At 41.7% G+C, this 15,503-nt stretch overlaps 1 protein-coding gene across 1 annotated transcript; it reads right to left on the bottom strand.

Annotated features, from left to right (window-relative positions):
• Positions 1-7,404: 7,404 nt before the first annotated feature.
• On the bottom strand, positions 7,405-14,845 carry LOC117456163 (nuclear factor 7, brain-like). Its single transcript, XM_034095932.2, has 2 exons — positions 14,662-14,845; positions 7,405-9,162 (listed from the first exon to the last, which is right to left on the bottom strand). Exon 2 carries the CDS (start codon positions 9,143-9,145, stop codon positions 7,760-7,762), a length of 1,386 nt encoding a protein of 461 aa, XP_033951823.1. The 5' UTR covers positions 9,146-9,162; positions 14,662-14,845; the 3' UTR covers positions 7,405-7,759.
• Positions 14,846-15,503: the final 658 nt, after the last annotated feature.

The following is a 15,503-nucleotide window of genomic DNA, read 5'->3' as shown; positions in this document are numbered from 1 at the left end:
CTGTGTGTCTGTCTGCACTAACTAATTATACCAGCAGGTGGCAGCAGAGTTAAGGCAAGGCAAGGCAAGGCAAGTTTATTTATAGAGCACTTTTCAACGCAAGGCAATTCAAAGTGCTTTACAAAAAAAAGGAAAAAAAAGAAAGACATTAAGCATTAAAAAAGAAAGCTAATCAAATAAACATTAAGGACAAATACATGGATAAAAGTTACAGTGCAGTCTAAAATATAAATAGTTCAATTAAACATTACAAGAAAAAGTACATGGATAAAAGTTACAGTGCAGTTTAAGATATGAATAGTTCAATTAAAAGCAGCGACAAAAAGAAAAGTCTTCTTGCTGGATTTAAAAGTAGTAAGAGTTGCAGCGGACCTGCAGGTTTCTGGGAGTTGGTTCCAGATGTTTGGAGCATAATAACTGAACGCTGCTTCTCCATGTTTAGTTCTGACTCTGGGGACAGAAAGCTGACCAGTCCCTGAAGACCTGAGAGATCTGGATGGTTCATAGTTTAGCAGGAGGTCAGTAATGTATTTTGGGCCTAAACCATTCAGTGCTTTATAAACCAGCAGCAATATTTTGAAATCTATTCTTTGACACACAGGAAGCCAGTGTAAAGACTTCAGAACAGGAGTGATGTGATCCACTTTCTTAGTGTCAGTGAGGACTCGAGCAGCGGCGTTCTGAATCAGCTGCAGCTTTCTAATAGATTTTTTAGTGAGACCTGTGAAGACACCATTGCAGTAGTCCAGTCGACTGAAGATAAAGGCATGGACAAGTTTTTCCAAATCCTGCTGTGACATTAGTGTTTTAATCCTAGATATGTTCTTTAGGTGATAGTAGGCTGATTTAGTAACTGTTTTAATGTGACTGTTGAAACTCAGGTCGGAGTCCATGACTACACCTAGATTTCTGGCTTTATCTGTTGGTTTGAACATTGCAGACTGAAGCTCAGCGCTAACTTTTAAACGTTCTGCCTTGGCTCCAAAGACCATTACCTCAGTTTTATCTTTGTTTAATTGGAGAAAGTTCTGACACATCCAGTCATTGATTTGTTCAATGCACTTACTCAGTGTTTGAATTGGAGCATAGTCTCCTGGTGAAATTGTTACGTAAATTTGTGTGTCATCTGCATAGCTATGGTAACTTATTTTGTTGTTCTTCATTATCTGAGCCAGTGGTAGCATGTAGATGTTAAAGAGAAGAGGCCCCAAGATGGAGCCTTGAGGAACCCCACATGTCATATTTGTCAACTCAGATGTGTATTTACCTATAGAAACAAAGTTGTTTCTAACCAATTTAGAACTGTTTCCGAAAGTCCCACCCAGTTTTCCAGTCGGTCCAGTAATATGCTGTGGTCAACAGTGTCAAACGCAGCACTGAGATCTAATAATACTAACACTGAAGTTCTGCCACTGTCTGTGTTTAAGTGGATGTCGTTAAAGACCTTTACAAGAGCAGTCTCAGTGCTGTGGTTTGGACGAAAGCCTGACTGGAACACATCGAAACAACTATTTAAATGCAAGAAATTACTCAACTTTTGAAAAACAACTTTTTCAATGATTTTACCTAGAAATGGCAGGTTTGATATGGGCCTGTAATTGTTCATTGCTGAAGCATCTAGATTATTCTTTTTTAAGAGCGGTTTAATGACTGCAGTTTTCAGGGCCTGTGGAAAAAGTTAAAGTTAAAGAAAATGTTCAACTAAAGGCCATTTTTTAAAATATAAATACAAAGGTTGAAGAAATCCTGCATTATTGTACTCAAGTAAAACTAGTACGACAATTGTACTTAAAATACCCCAAATAAAGTACTCATATACTATAGTATGCATTCCACCATGGGGGACACAAAGGGATAAAGGGGAAAATTATAGGAAACAGTGGTTAAAGATTATAATGATGGTTTTCAAAACGCCTCACACACACAAGTCCTTGCCATGCTAACATACACATACAGTCTGGAGGAGCCTGGCTTCCTGGTGGGAGTGGCGAAGTCCCTCCCCTAACCCTAACCCAGACAAAGGGTTAGGGTTAAGGTTACAGGCAAGTTTCGAGTTATAATGTGAGCCTTAACTAACGCGCACACGCGTGCAAGCACACACAGCAGCAGCAGCCCTCTACTTGCTACAAACTTAAATATGAAAAGGTTGAACTACGCACACCACATAACTCATCATCTCGGCTCGCGCAGGACGCTCACAGGCAATAATATATTGCGCACCTTGGAGGTGAAGTACAGGCATATTGTCATTCAAGAGAGAATACGATGCGTAGTTATTTTGGAAAACATGTTTTTCTTTTAGCCGATTTACCTCGTTAACGTAAATAATACTCATTGCATTGACACATGCAACACACTCTCACTCCCTAAGCGTCCAATAGCGACGTTTGGTCAGTGTCCGTGGCGTCCAATTTTGACGCTCCTAGTCTCCTTCAGCGTCATAAAGGGACGCAAATAGCTTTCAACTGATTGCAATGTATTCCCATCTGCATCGGGATTTGACGCTCATGGAAGCACGGCATTCGTTTATGCCGGCTGCCCTTAAAGGCAATGTGAGCATCCATTCCCATTGGATAACGGAGAATTTTACACCCGGAAGTAAGTACTCCTCTTACTGTCGATTGATTTTACAGTGATATCTGCACTACTCATCGACTAAAAAACACCAGATTATCCTTGTTAATTACACAACATTGATTGGTTTAAATTGTGTGCAATGCTTTTGTATTTTTCCCCTTCGATTCGGAGAAACAAATATGTTTTCTGAGTAAAGGATGGCAGAAGACACTACACTACCCAGAATCCCCAGCTATCGTTTGGCCTACACCATGTGCTCTGTTTGACAAACCCCGTTTTTTTCACCATTCATTCCGATGGCTGGCGTCTATGTCACGTGATCTTCAAATTTCTCCCTGCAGAAAAAGAAAACATGGCCGAACTTCGTTTTATTCTCGGTAGAAAAGGCCTATTTTAAAGTTAGTTTGGCCATTAAAATGCGTTTTGATGTCATTTGATGCGAGAAATATGAGTTGTTATTTCAGATTATGTGTGCAGTGGATGTACATGTACTTAGTTTGCTAGTTATTACGAAGATTACTTCAGGAAATCGCGACGTTTTCATTGTTACCAAGGTGGTTGCTAGGGACGCTGCTATCGATATTATTTCTGTTATGTTGTGTAACTGTTTAATGGTGTTATCTTTATTGCTACCCCCTTCCCCGTCAATGTATAGTGTTGGTCCACAGCGCAAACATATTAGTTTAACAAAATCCGCATCTAAAGATAGCCTACGTTATTTCCCCCCTGTGCAATTCCAGTCTCACATCTCAGAGCACATCGTCATTAACAAATACCGGAAACAGACCGAAATAATAATAATACCTTATTCCGAGTGTGCTTGCTTTTCTCTTTGAAAGTCATCACATAACGGCATTGTAATACACGGTTCGGCTGCATTAAATGTTACATATCTGCCGTAGTTCTGTATTTATAGAGCCCTGATGAGAAGACAAACATGAGGAACTGGAAACGTGACGTGGATCATAAATATATCAGCCATTAAACAACATCTTACATTTCTTTTCACACAATACGTCTCCTTGCAGTATCAACACTAATTCGGCTCACTTTTATATTTGATCCAATTGGTAGATAGGCTGTATTTACACCATAAAGGTGCACAGATGATATAAAGAGACACCTGGTGGTTAAAGCATGTTATTGAATTTCAATATTTTTATTATTAGATATTAATACGATCCCTATAAAGTATATTCATTACTCGTTATTCTCTACTAATTGTTAATTAAAGACTGTATGTAATGACTATTTTGCACATCCCTTTCAAGATTTCAAGATGTTCTAAGGTTTATTGACATATCATATAGGCCCACACAACTGTGGTGTAGTTCTGCACTGAATGAAAAACTTGGGTCGCAGGTTCCTCAATAGTGCATTACAAGACATCTATCAATATGTGTGCATACCTCCAGCAATGTTAACTATGTTGAAGCACTTATTTTAACTGATATTATACATATGTATTATACTCTTATGAGATGTATGTAGATATTTCATCTCCGGCCTTGTCAGGTATTGAACAATCAATAAATAAAGAACACAGAATTGTTGAATATAAAACACAGAATTTATGTGATTATACTAAATGATTTTCAAATAAACACAACTGCATATTTAACTGTTACACATGCTGATGTAACGCAAATGTTCCAACTTGGGATCAATAAAGTATATCTTATCTTAAGCTGATCGATGGCTACTGCCATATTTGCAAAATGTGCCTCTGAACCTTGACAAGTGCATGTTTCAGGCTTATCAATTAATGTAATGTAATGTTATCACAGGGGTCACACACATAAGACCAGCTGTTAAATAAAGCTCTTCTGACCTTAGCTGGCGTGTGGGTATATATATTAATACTGCCCATTATGGGCACAAGCAATTTTCACCCATTTATTAATTATATGTTTTAAATGTGAGTGTTTCCTGTCCCCTAAACCTCCAGGGATGTACACAGTTTAATACTGGCAACTTCTTATTATGGGAAATACGAAAACGTCTTTTAAAACTACAACTCCCAGTAGAGACGTGCCATAGAGAACATGTTGCGAAACAGAATAGCCAGCATGTGTAGTTCTGGGGACGGGGTGGGGGAGGGGGGACGCGGTGGACCCGTTCAAATCCAGTTTTGGACAGTCTGCCGTGGTTCCATCCCATTTCAAGTGCTGTTCGAGAATCGGCTTAACCCTCGGAGCACACTCTCCAATCACAGAGCTTGAGGACTATCACGGGGTTTGTCAAGAGCACATGGTGTAGTCCAAACGATAGCTGGGGATTCTGGGTAGTGTAGTGTCTTCTGCCATCCTTTACTCCTGGGAATGGACGCTCACATTACCTTTAAGGGCAGCCGACATAAACGAATGCCGTGCTTCCATGAGCGTCAAATCCCGATGCAGATGGGAATACATTGCAATCAGTTGAAAGCTATTTGCGTCCCTTTATGACGCTGAAGGAGCGTCACAATTGGACGCCACGGACACTGACCAAACGTCGCTATTGGACGCTTAGGGAGTGAGAGTGTGTTGACACATGCATTATTTGTGATTAAAATAATGGTTGTTGGAAATGTATTAGCGACAAGGTGTATGATTTATCTGCATCCGTGGGAGCACAGAGACCCCTCCTTGTGTGTGTGTGTGTGTGTGTGTGTGTGTGTGTGTGTGTGTGTGTGTGTGTGTGTGTGTGTGTGTGTGTGTGTGTGTGTGTGTGTGTGTGTGTGTGTGTGTGTGTGTGTGTGTGTGTACTGTAAACTGTAAACTGTAAACTGTGGCCTAGCATTGCTATACTTGTGGGGACCTAAATCTGTTTACACAGTCACGTGTGGGGACTCGCCTCCCTCACTGTAAAACCTGACAAGTTAATAGAACTCAAACGTTTTTTTAAAACTGATTACATCGACATTTTTGAGTACCTTAACTTAAATGTTTTAAGTTAAAGTATAATCTTATCAATTGAGTTCTATTTACTAGTCATTTTTAAGTGACACAAACATATTGTTTTATTTTAAAGAAACATGGATATATTAAGTTATTTAAACTAATACTTTTTGTTAACACTGTACATATAAAGATCAAGTATCTTTAACTTAAACATTTTCATATCTCTTCAACTAGCTATTTTGTTAGCACAGTAGATATGAAAATCAGGTAGATTTAACTTAAATATTTGTATTATCTCTAAACCCCAATATGAATTAAAAATGTCAATTGAGTCACAAGGGAGTGTGGTGTGTGTGTGGGGCACAATGCCAGCGTCCAGCCACAAGGGAGTGTGGTGTGTGTGTGTGGGGCACAACGCCAGCGTCCAGCCACAAGGGAGTGTGGTGTGTGTATGGGGCACAACGCCAGCGTCCAGCCACAAGGGAGTGTGGTGTGTGTATGGGGCACAACGCCAGCGTCCAGCCACAAGGGAGTGTGGTGTGTGTGTGTGGGGCACAACGCCAGCGTCCAGCCACAAGGGAGTGTGGTGTGTGTGTGCGGGGCACAATGCCAGCGTCCAGCCACAAGGGAGTGTGGTGTGTGTGTGTGGGGCACAACGCCAGCGTCCAGCCACAAGGGAGTGTGGTGTGTGTGTGTGTGTGTGTGTGTGTGTGTGTGTGTGTGTGTGTGTGTGTGTGGCACAATGCCAGTGTCCAGCCACAAGGGAATGTGCTGTGTGTGTGGGGCACAACGCCAGCGTCCAGCCACAAGGGAGTGTGGTGTATGTGTGTGTGGGGCACAACGCCAGCATCCAGCCACAAGGGAGTGTGGTGTGTGTGTGTTATATTGTAGGATGACTCAAATGTGAGAAGCTAATTTTTTTAGGCTCAATACCCTGGGCCTCATGTTCCCCTCATCCAGGCCCATCAATACTTTCTGGATTAAGTCGAAAGTGTTTGCCAACTCTTTCGGGTAACTCAGATGGAGGGCATAGATCAGTGAAGACCAATCTGGCTGCAGCATTCTGAATTAGCTGTAGCATTCTGATGGTGTTTGACAACTCTCTGTATTTTAGACCAATCACGACCAAGCCAAGTTTCTACAGACTCTACTCTTCCTACTTTTTATTCTGAGACGCGTCATGTCAGTGAGGAAATAAACATGAATACAATGAGGAAAAGAAGCAACTTGTTTTCAGTCTGAAGAAACCTCTGTTCTTGTGAAACTGATTTAATCAGAAATGTTAGTCTGTTTATTATTTGACAGCATTGTAACATCTGTTTGCTCTTTTCTCATTAAATGTGATTGTTGCTGCTTTAATAATCTGAGTGACATCATTATTAATATTAATGAATAACTCTATTGTAACATACATGTTTTTATATATTGAAGTAGTGCACACATTACTTTATCTTCTCCATTATATATTTTGCTTTACTATATATTATTATATTTTATTAAACGTCTTAGCTGAATACTCAACTCTGATTGGTCAAATTAGAAGTTTAAGAGGTTGTTAATTCTCGATAACACACCGCTGCCAAGAGATCAGTATTTTAGATTGAGATTAAATCCTTTAGAGTTTATAAACGTGTGCATTTGATAATCCACGCTGAACAGCAATGGGTCGTCCTCTCTGTTTAGGCTTCTCCTGGGAAAACTGGGTTTAACATTTACTCTGTATTTAAATACTTAGAAATGTCTTTAAAACATTTATTTTATTCCCTGACGAAGAGGTCTGTCCGGAAGTTCATTTAAACCCAGTAACTCTGTATGTTTTATCTGATTATACAAGTTTAAAATTGCATGTAATAAAACTAATAAAAAATGCATTTTATTTTGGATCTGATAAATGATTCGCTGCTCAAACTCGCAGTTGGATTAAACATATTATTTATTTTCCCATCATGCACAAATAACAAATTAACAATTTATAACGACATAGAATCAATAAAACAGAGAAGGTTGAACTATAGCCTGACATAAAGATCTGAATCTGGGTGGGATGATTTAAAATGTGAAGAATATATATCTCTTATTTCCTCTAAAGGAAGCAGATCAGCATATTTGATGAACATGATGTTACTTGGATAAAAGTGTCAGCTAAATGCACGCGTTTCAATTTAATAAAGGTTGACAGTGATCAAAAAGCAGATTATCAAACTCAATAACAACAAGAATAAAAACATGTTTAGAATAAAGAGACAGCAGGAGGACGGGTTCAGAGGGCAGTGAACGATCCCTTTAAGAGATGTTTATCTCTACCTGCTCTGATCCACTGTCACACACACCTTCAGCGGTAATATCTTCACTTCCTCCAGAGTGCTGATGTATGGAAACATCTTCTCAGTGAACGTGTGTGTGAAGGTGTGTATGTGTGTGTTAGTGTCAGGATCAGAGAACGACAGCTTTCCTCTGTTCCAGTCCAGATTCACTCTGACCCTCTGGAGCTCCTTCTGCAGGCTGAGAGGAGTGGGTGGAGCTGGTGGTGACCGTGCTGAGTATTCACCTTCAGAGAAAACTATTCTCCAGAATCCAGACTTCATGATTCCCTTCCTCTGGAGAGACTCTGCTGACACACCAAGTGCCCAGGATGTACTGTCTGTAACCTGGACATCCCAGCTGTGAGTCCCTGAGTTAAAGCCCTCAGAGCCCAGGACAAGGAGGTGATAATCAAACCTCTCTGGATTATCAGGAAGTTTCTGTCTCCCTCCTTGTCTCACTCTGGTCAGATCTTCAGACAGGAGGAGTAATGGATGAGCAGTGTTTGGGTCCAGGGTGAGAGGAGAGTAGGACACCATGTCCTTCATCTTGCTCCAGATGTTGAAGCTGAGGTTGCCCAGGTGTTTGGCCTGGTCTATCAGAGCTCCTGAGGGCAGCTGTGGATCCTCCAGCAGGGGGCGCTGCAGCCTCTCCACTGCAGCCTTGTAGCTGTGCAGGAAGGAGACGTCTTCAGCTCTCAGCTCCTCCTCTGTGGCTCTGACTGTGTGTGAAAGAGCTGCTATCTCTCTGCTCACAGCCTCCATCTTCTCCTCCATCATCCTCCTCTTCTGCTCCTCTTCCTCCCTCAGTGCAGCCATCCTGGCCTCCTCTTCCTCTTCTAGAAACTGGTGAAGCTTCTTAAACTGCTCCTTAATCTGCGTCTCTGTGTGTTGAGCCTGGACCTTCATGTGTTCTGCTGTTTGATCAAACTTCACTTTAACTTCTTCAAAGAGCTTCAGTTTCTCCTGAAAGGGCTGCAGAGATTTCTGGAGCTCCTCTCTGAGATCCTGAGCAGCTTCATCCATGGGTGTGATTCTGTGGTTTTTGTGTGTTTTTGAATCTCTGCAGACGAGACACACTGGCTGCTGATGGTCCAGACAGAAGAGTTTGAGTTTCTCAGAGTGCAGACTGCAGAGAGCCTCTGGAGATCTCTGATCCCTCTCCAGTAAGAAGGTCTCACACAGGTTCTTTAAAGCAAAGTTGGGAGGAAGGACATCCTTTGAATGTTTGCTCTTACAGACTGGACACTCCTTTACTTTGTTTCCATCCCACCAGGTCTGCAGACAGGCTTTACAGAAGCTGTGGCAGCAGGACAGGATGACAGGATCTCTAAAGACTTCCTGACAGGCCGGACAGCAGAGATCTTCCTCTAACCTGGAAGCCATGTTGTCTCTGAGTGAAGCTGAAACACAGCAGACAGCAGTATACAGTCAGTCATGGCTCCCCTCCCCCTCCTCTAATGACTTCACTGAAATTCACTTTTGGCGCTTTTCCACTGCAGGACCTAGCACGGCTTAGCACGGTTTAGTTTGGCCTGGCCCGCTTTTTTTTGCTTTTCCACTAGGGGTAGTTCTGGCTCACGGGTACTTTTTTACTTTTTTTCTGGTCCTCGAAAATCGAGGTTCCTACCGAGCCAACAACCGAGCTGAATATGCTAAACTAGTGACGTAAACACTCCCGACTGCTGATTGGTCAGAGAGAATCGTTAAAATCGTTGCGCGAGACAGTCCCCAAGCGTCGCTTAAGCACCATGTTTAAAACAGACGAACTACCGTTAAACAAATCCATAAAGAAATGGCAGCAAAAAAAACACGCCGTGGTCGTTTGACGAGGTACAGACGTTACTCCATCTCGTTGCGGATGAAAAAATACAGCGGGAGCTCGACGTCGCAACGCGAAACAACGCCTGGACTCGGCAACGGCTGCACGATGGTACATTTTTGCTAACTCTCTGTTCTTTGCTTGAAAGCGTTGTTTCCCTATCTATTGTAAAGCTAATTTCTAACAAACATGCCTATTTTATCCTTACATTTATGTTCGACAACCCATGCTTTTATGGAGCCCCGAAGAGCTACGGTTAGCACAGATAGCATTAGCAAGAGCTATTGTTTGCTAACACCATATGTACCATTGTTTACGTCCAGTTTTCTAGAGTTAAGTAAGAAATATGGCAAAACGACTGGAATTGTGACTTTTTTTAAACTTTAGATCATCGTCAGTAAGTAAAATAAGCAACACCAATGTGTGGAAATGCTCTGTTACAAGTAAAGTAACGTACCGAAAGTAAAAGTAGTAAGAATCACTATTAATGTTGCAGCTAGTAAAATTGTGTGACATCCTAATATATTCTTGTATATTCTTTATTGCAGGGTCGGCGTCATGGGGGGTCATTCGCGGGCCATGCCCCCCCAAATGAGTCTCTGTGCCCCCCCAACTCAGGGTGGGCAAGCCTTGCCACTTTGCAGTTTTTTTTTTTTAATCATATCAGTGAAAACGTTTCCACTAAAGGTTTTTTGTGTGAAATACATCAGAAATAAAGAATACAAATATAAAACACAGCCTGAGGTGTGCTCACTGCTGCTCTCTGATTGGTGTGTTGCTTGACCAATGACCCCCGACCTTTGTTTTGTTATCATTACGTGGCTGTGTGTTTAGATGAGATCCCAGTGGCGATCTGTCCATCTGTTACACTGATTATACAGTAAAGCCATCGAAAATAATATGATATACAGTGCAGTACAAGTAGCCTACTTCTGGGTCTCTGTGTTTCATTCAAGCTCGGCTCTGTGTGTGTGGCACGAGCGCATTTTGAGTGCGCGAGTGGTAACGTGGAATGTTGTTGTTAGCATCTGGTTAGCTAGCTATGCTAACGGATATAAAGAGCTGTTTCTACACCAAGGTGGAGGAGAGTCCTCTCCTGTCAGACTGAGAGGATCGTATAACCTCAGCTCAGTGAGGTAAGGACTCGCTCAGTGTTTAGAATAGATAGTTAACTTTAGTGTAAGTTATCTCAGTGGGTCTCAAGCGGTTTGGTCACCATTTATGTAAACAAATATTTGCGAGGAATACGTTTATATGATCATTATAGTTATTAAAGAATAAGAGAATAAATGAAAAACGGGTATGAAATACTATAGGACAGTAACACAAGAATACAGTTTAAAAGGGGAGTGATTAGTAAAAATATCCATAAAGAAAAAGTAAATCTGTTTACAGTTCTGTTTCATATGGATGCTGCTCTCAGCATCCATAGATCTCTTCATGTTGCTTTCAAAGTGCACCAGATTGATGCTTTTAACTTCAATATTTTAAAAATAATCTTCCCGGGGGAGCATGCCCCCAGACCCTCCTAAAGGAGGTTAGGTCCCCCCCCACCTAAAACATGTTCACATGGATGGGATACTAAATACATTTGCACACTTTTATTTGGTGGCCTATGTCCATATGTTTCTGTTTTGGTGGTCGTGCCACAACCGTGCATGCATGCACAAGTCATAGTACGCTATACAATAGCACTACACCCCTGCAATGTGTGTGAAATACACTTTACAGCATGTTTTTTTAAATTGAAGTTGCGTTGGTGTTTGTGTGTTATTGATGACAGTGTGTGCCCCCCCGTGGTAAATGATTGCCCCCCCATTATATTTGTTCTGGAGCAGACCCTTCTTCATTGTTAAATATTTTTGCACTTTAAACTGGTCTCATAATTATTCATACTTATATTCATTTGGAATTATCCATTTACTTCATGACTGTATATTTGTACATACATATATTTATATTCATTATCAACAGGCTGGACATAATGTAATTCACTTTCACAATCATTGTAAACATCTAGGGCCAGAACCATCTTTAGTTCATCCTTACCGTTGTTTATACTTATATATTTTATTCTTATATCCTTACGTGACCTGTACCTGTCCTGTGTGTTTCATTCTTATTGCTGCTGCTGCTATGACACCTGAATTTCCCTACGGTGATTTAAAAAAAATAAAGTTCGTCTTATTGTCTTCCAGGCAAGAGGAAACAAGGAGAGGAGCACCTCACAGTCCTGAGGGAGATGCACAGTGCAGATCTGGCCCAGCAGGAGCTGAACCGGGCCCAGCAGGAACGGTTGTATTTATGTTTATAGTTTGCTTTGTTATTTGCACTTGTTTGATGATTAAACTGTACTTTGTAACAAGTATTTTTATCGTGATTTCATCTGTGTTAAAGGTGGGTTAGGTAATTTTGGAGAAACCAGCTCGAGTGCGCTAGAATTTGAAAATACACCGCCGGAAAAAATCTGCCACTTCCTCACAGAGCCCCTCCTCCAACATACACTAACGCGCACATGACCAATGAGGGCACGAGATAAGTTTGTGCCGAGATGGAAGGCTGACAGGCAGGTAGGCCATCCAGTTACTTTAGCCGGCTCAGATGATTGGTCGTGCATTTTACAGAGCCACGGCTTCCACAGATGACATTTTGTAATGTATTTATTGTCAAAGCACTTCAGATATTCTTTGCTATCGGGATGTTAAGAGCATTCAATGGAATATAACAAAAAGTGTATCTCGAGCCGGTTTCTCAAACTAACCTACTCCACAAAACAGACCTTAATTTATTAGAAAGATTTTCTTTTCATGATCTGTTATTTTCTCAAATGTTCTTATTATGGGGCAGTATACAGGTGCTTGAAATTCAAATATTTACTAAATAGTCAATTCTGATCACTTTTTTTTAAAAAGACAAACACATGTATATACCAGGGTTTCCGTTAGCCGGTAATTACCGGTTTTTAGCTGGTAACATTTATTAAAAACCGGTAAATTCAAAACCTGCCGGTCAAAATGTCTGGTAATAATTAGGGAGGCTCCGATCGATCGGCCGATATTCACTCTTAATAGTTTGATCGGTGCTCTCTATAGAGGCCGATCAGGAGAGCTGGATCTGATCGATATGGACATGAACGCGAGTGAAGTATAACCGGACGCGAGAGAGAGATCAGATCAGCTGCTGAGTCTGACCGAGACACGCAGCTCTGTATAATCACCTGAAGCCCCGCCCTCTGTTTAGCGAGCTGCAGGAGCTGCATGAGAAACTGACGTGCTGTCAGGAGAGAGAGGGAGGGAGAGAGAGAGAGAGAGAGAGAGAGAGAGAGAGAGAGAGAGGAAGGGGAGGGAGAGAGAGAGAGAGAGGGAGGGAGAGAGAGAGAGGGAGGGAGAGAGGAAAAGAGAGGATCCGTTTCTCCCGTGTTATTATTCAAATGTGATGTAAACTTTTGAATAATGTACGTTATCTACTACAAGTAGTTTGTTTGAATGTAATAATTCTGTTGTTTGTTGTTTGTGGAATAATTTATTGAAAAATGAATGTGAATTTTTCGATCTGTCACGGCCCGTCCACACAGCGGCGTGCATTGACGCTTCCCCATTCACTTTGAATGGGGTGATGTCACTTTTAGCCGAAATGCAACGTGGGAAGCGACGTGGAGTGTAGCTGGCGTGGCTCGCTGCAAAAGTTGAGCAATGTTCAACTTTTGACGCCTCGGCGAGGTGTCAGCCAATCGAATCATATGCCAGTACAAGCTCTAGCCAATCAAACCGCTGCTTGTGTGTCAGGGGCGGGAGATTCATGTGATTGGTTGTTGGTCGAGTTTCAGACACGCCCGCCGGCAAGCGTCAGCGCACGCCGCTGTGTGGACGGGCCGTTACGATTATAAACTGAAGCAATATAAAAATGAGCCCCGTGAACTGAGTTTTAAACTGAAGCATATCTGCTCATAGTCCGGTAATTACCTGCTAACGTAAACTCTGCTACACAAGTCTTATTATTATTATTGAAATATGACCAGTAAGTTTCAAATTTGTCCGGTAAAATAAATTCTGCCCGGACATTTGACCGGCGAGAAAAAATCCTAGCGGAAACCCTGGTATATACATGTTGTATGATTGCCCAAACTCTCCTGTTAGTTTCTTCTGTATTTCGTCTTGCTATACGCAGCCTTTTCCGAAACAAAGTTTGCCTCCTGTAATGTTGTGACATACTCTTTGGTCCGGAGTTGTGAATACCCGGAATGTTATATGAGTATGTTATGATGTAGCACAGAGCGTGAATAAAGCACAGTTATACTCGCTGTCTCCTGAGTTGTCTATAATAAAGCAAGATACAAAAGGACAACACTATACCTCCTTGCTGTGATAAAAAGCCACATACCAAGAACCAAGTAAACGATCGCTTCCATATCCTCCATTGTTATGGTGTTTTGTGAGTTGTGTCGCATTGAAGATAACGTCACGGCAGTTTTACGCAGCGTCGCTCCGCCCGCCGAACAGCCGGTCGCCCCGCCTACACTGCGTCGTTAACTACCCCAGTTACTAACTGTAATGGAAACGCAGCTTAAAGGTCCCATGTCATACTTTTCTGGTTATTACCTGTCCCCTTGGGTGTTATGTAGCTTTTTCTGCATGTAAACGGTCTGCAAAGTCACAAACCCTCAAAGTGCACCCTGTAGCGAGTACACACACACAGTGACGTCACCATATCCAAATGGACCAATCCGTGGAGCTCCTCACACACCAGGATCCCTTGCAACACTATCAAACGTAGTGGGGGGACCTTTAGCGTCGAGCATAGAGCTGGGGGGGGGGGCAGGAGCTCCAACAAGCCGTGTAGGACAGAGAGTGAATACACATACTATACAGAGATGCTGTTTGAGAAACCAATGTGAGTTTGGAACAATGTAAATCTGTTCTACTAGACCTCAACAATGGAATTATGATCAGTAGAAATGGCCATGACATGGGACCTTTAAAGTGAGCATGTGGCCTACCAAGGCCAAACTAAACCCTGCTAAGCCGTGCTAGGTCCTGCAGTGGAAAAGCGCCATTTGAGTATTGTTTGGAGTCAGACTCACCTTCAGGGGGTGGAGGGTCCGCAGGTTGAAGCAGCAGTGTTGTAGTTTCCACTTTTTTCTCCTGTCGCTGAACTCAGAGGAAGTTGTTAGTTTGGTCTGAAGGTGAATCTGATCGTCTGTTTTTCAGTCCGTCTGTCTCTCTGCAGTGAGGGAGAATAACACCTCTGCTGAACGCTGTCTCCTCTCATGTAGCTCAGGGAGTGTCTCAGTCCAAAGTGCTGATTTATTGCTTGAATAAAGGTTATAGTGGGTGAGTTAAATTATTAACTAAGATGTTGTTAAAGAGGTGAAGTAGGCTCCCATAGTGCGAAGGTTTCACAAACCAAACTCAAATATCTGTCAAGTATATGGCATCAGTTTAAAACATTGAACTCATTTATCTCTCAGAACCTGTCAACAATCATCAACAAATTATCCTGGACTTCATCACAATGGCAGATTTCATGATTATGTTATTCATGCTAACACATAATCAGACACGTAAAGACAACTATTCATTTAGAGAATTAGCTATCGTTATGCTATAGACATTATACGTGCAACAAATTATGTTTAGTTATTAACTATTATTTACTTTCATTATTGGCAGAAATACATGCGTGCACAAACAGGACCTATACACATGCACTAATGGAGTGGTGTCAGATGGGGGTAGTTGGGTTTGGTGCATATGAGGCGAGCGGGCACCTCTCCAGCTACAATAGATTAGATCAAACTTTATTGTCATTGCACAGAGTACAATGAAATGCAGTTTGCATCCAACTAGAAAGGTCACAGTAAAGTGCATGCGGTTAAAATAAATTCACATATCAGATCAATGTTCATAAATGTACAAATATGAA

This window comes from Pseudochaenichthys georgianus, chromosome 12, assembly GCF_902827115.2.
Source record: "Pseudochaenichthys georgianus chromosome 12, fPseGeo1.2, whole genome shotgun sequence".
NCBI classification, from domain to species: domain Eukaryota; kingdom Metazoa; phylum Chordata; class Actinopteri; order Perciformes; family Channichthyidae; genus Pseudochaenichthys; species Pseudochaenichthys georgianus.
Note: the sequence above shows the minus strand (reverse complement) of the source record. Positions and strands in the feature narration are given on the sequence as shown.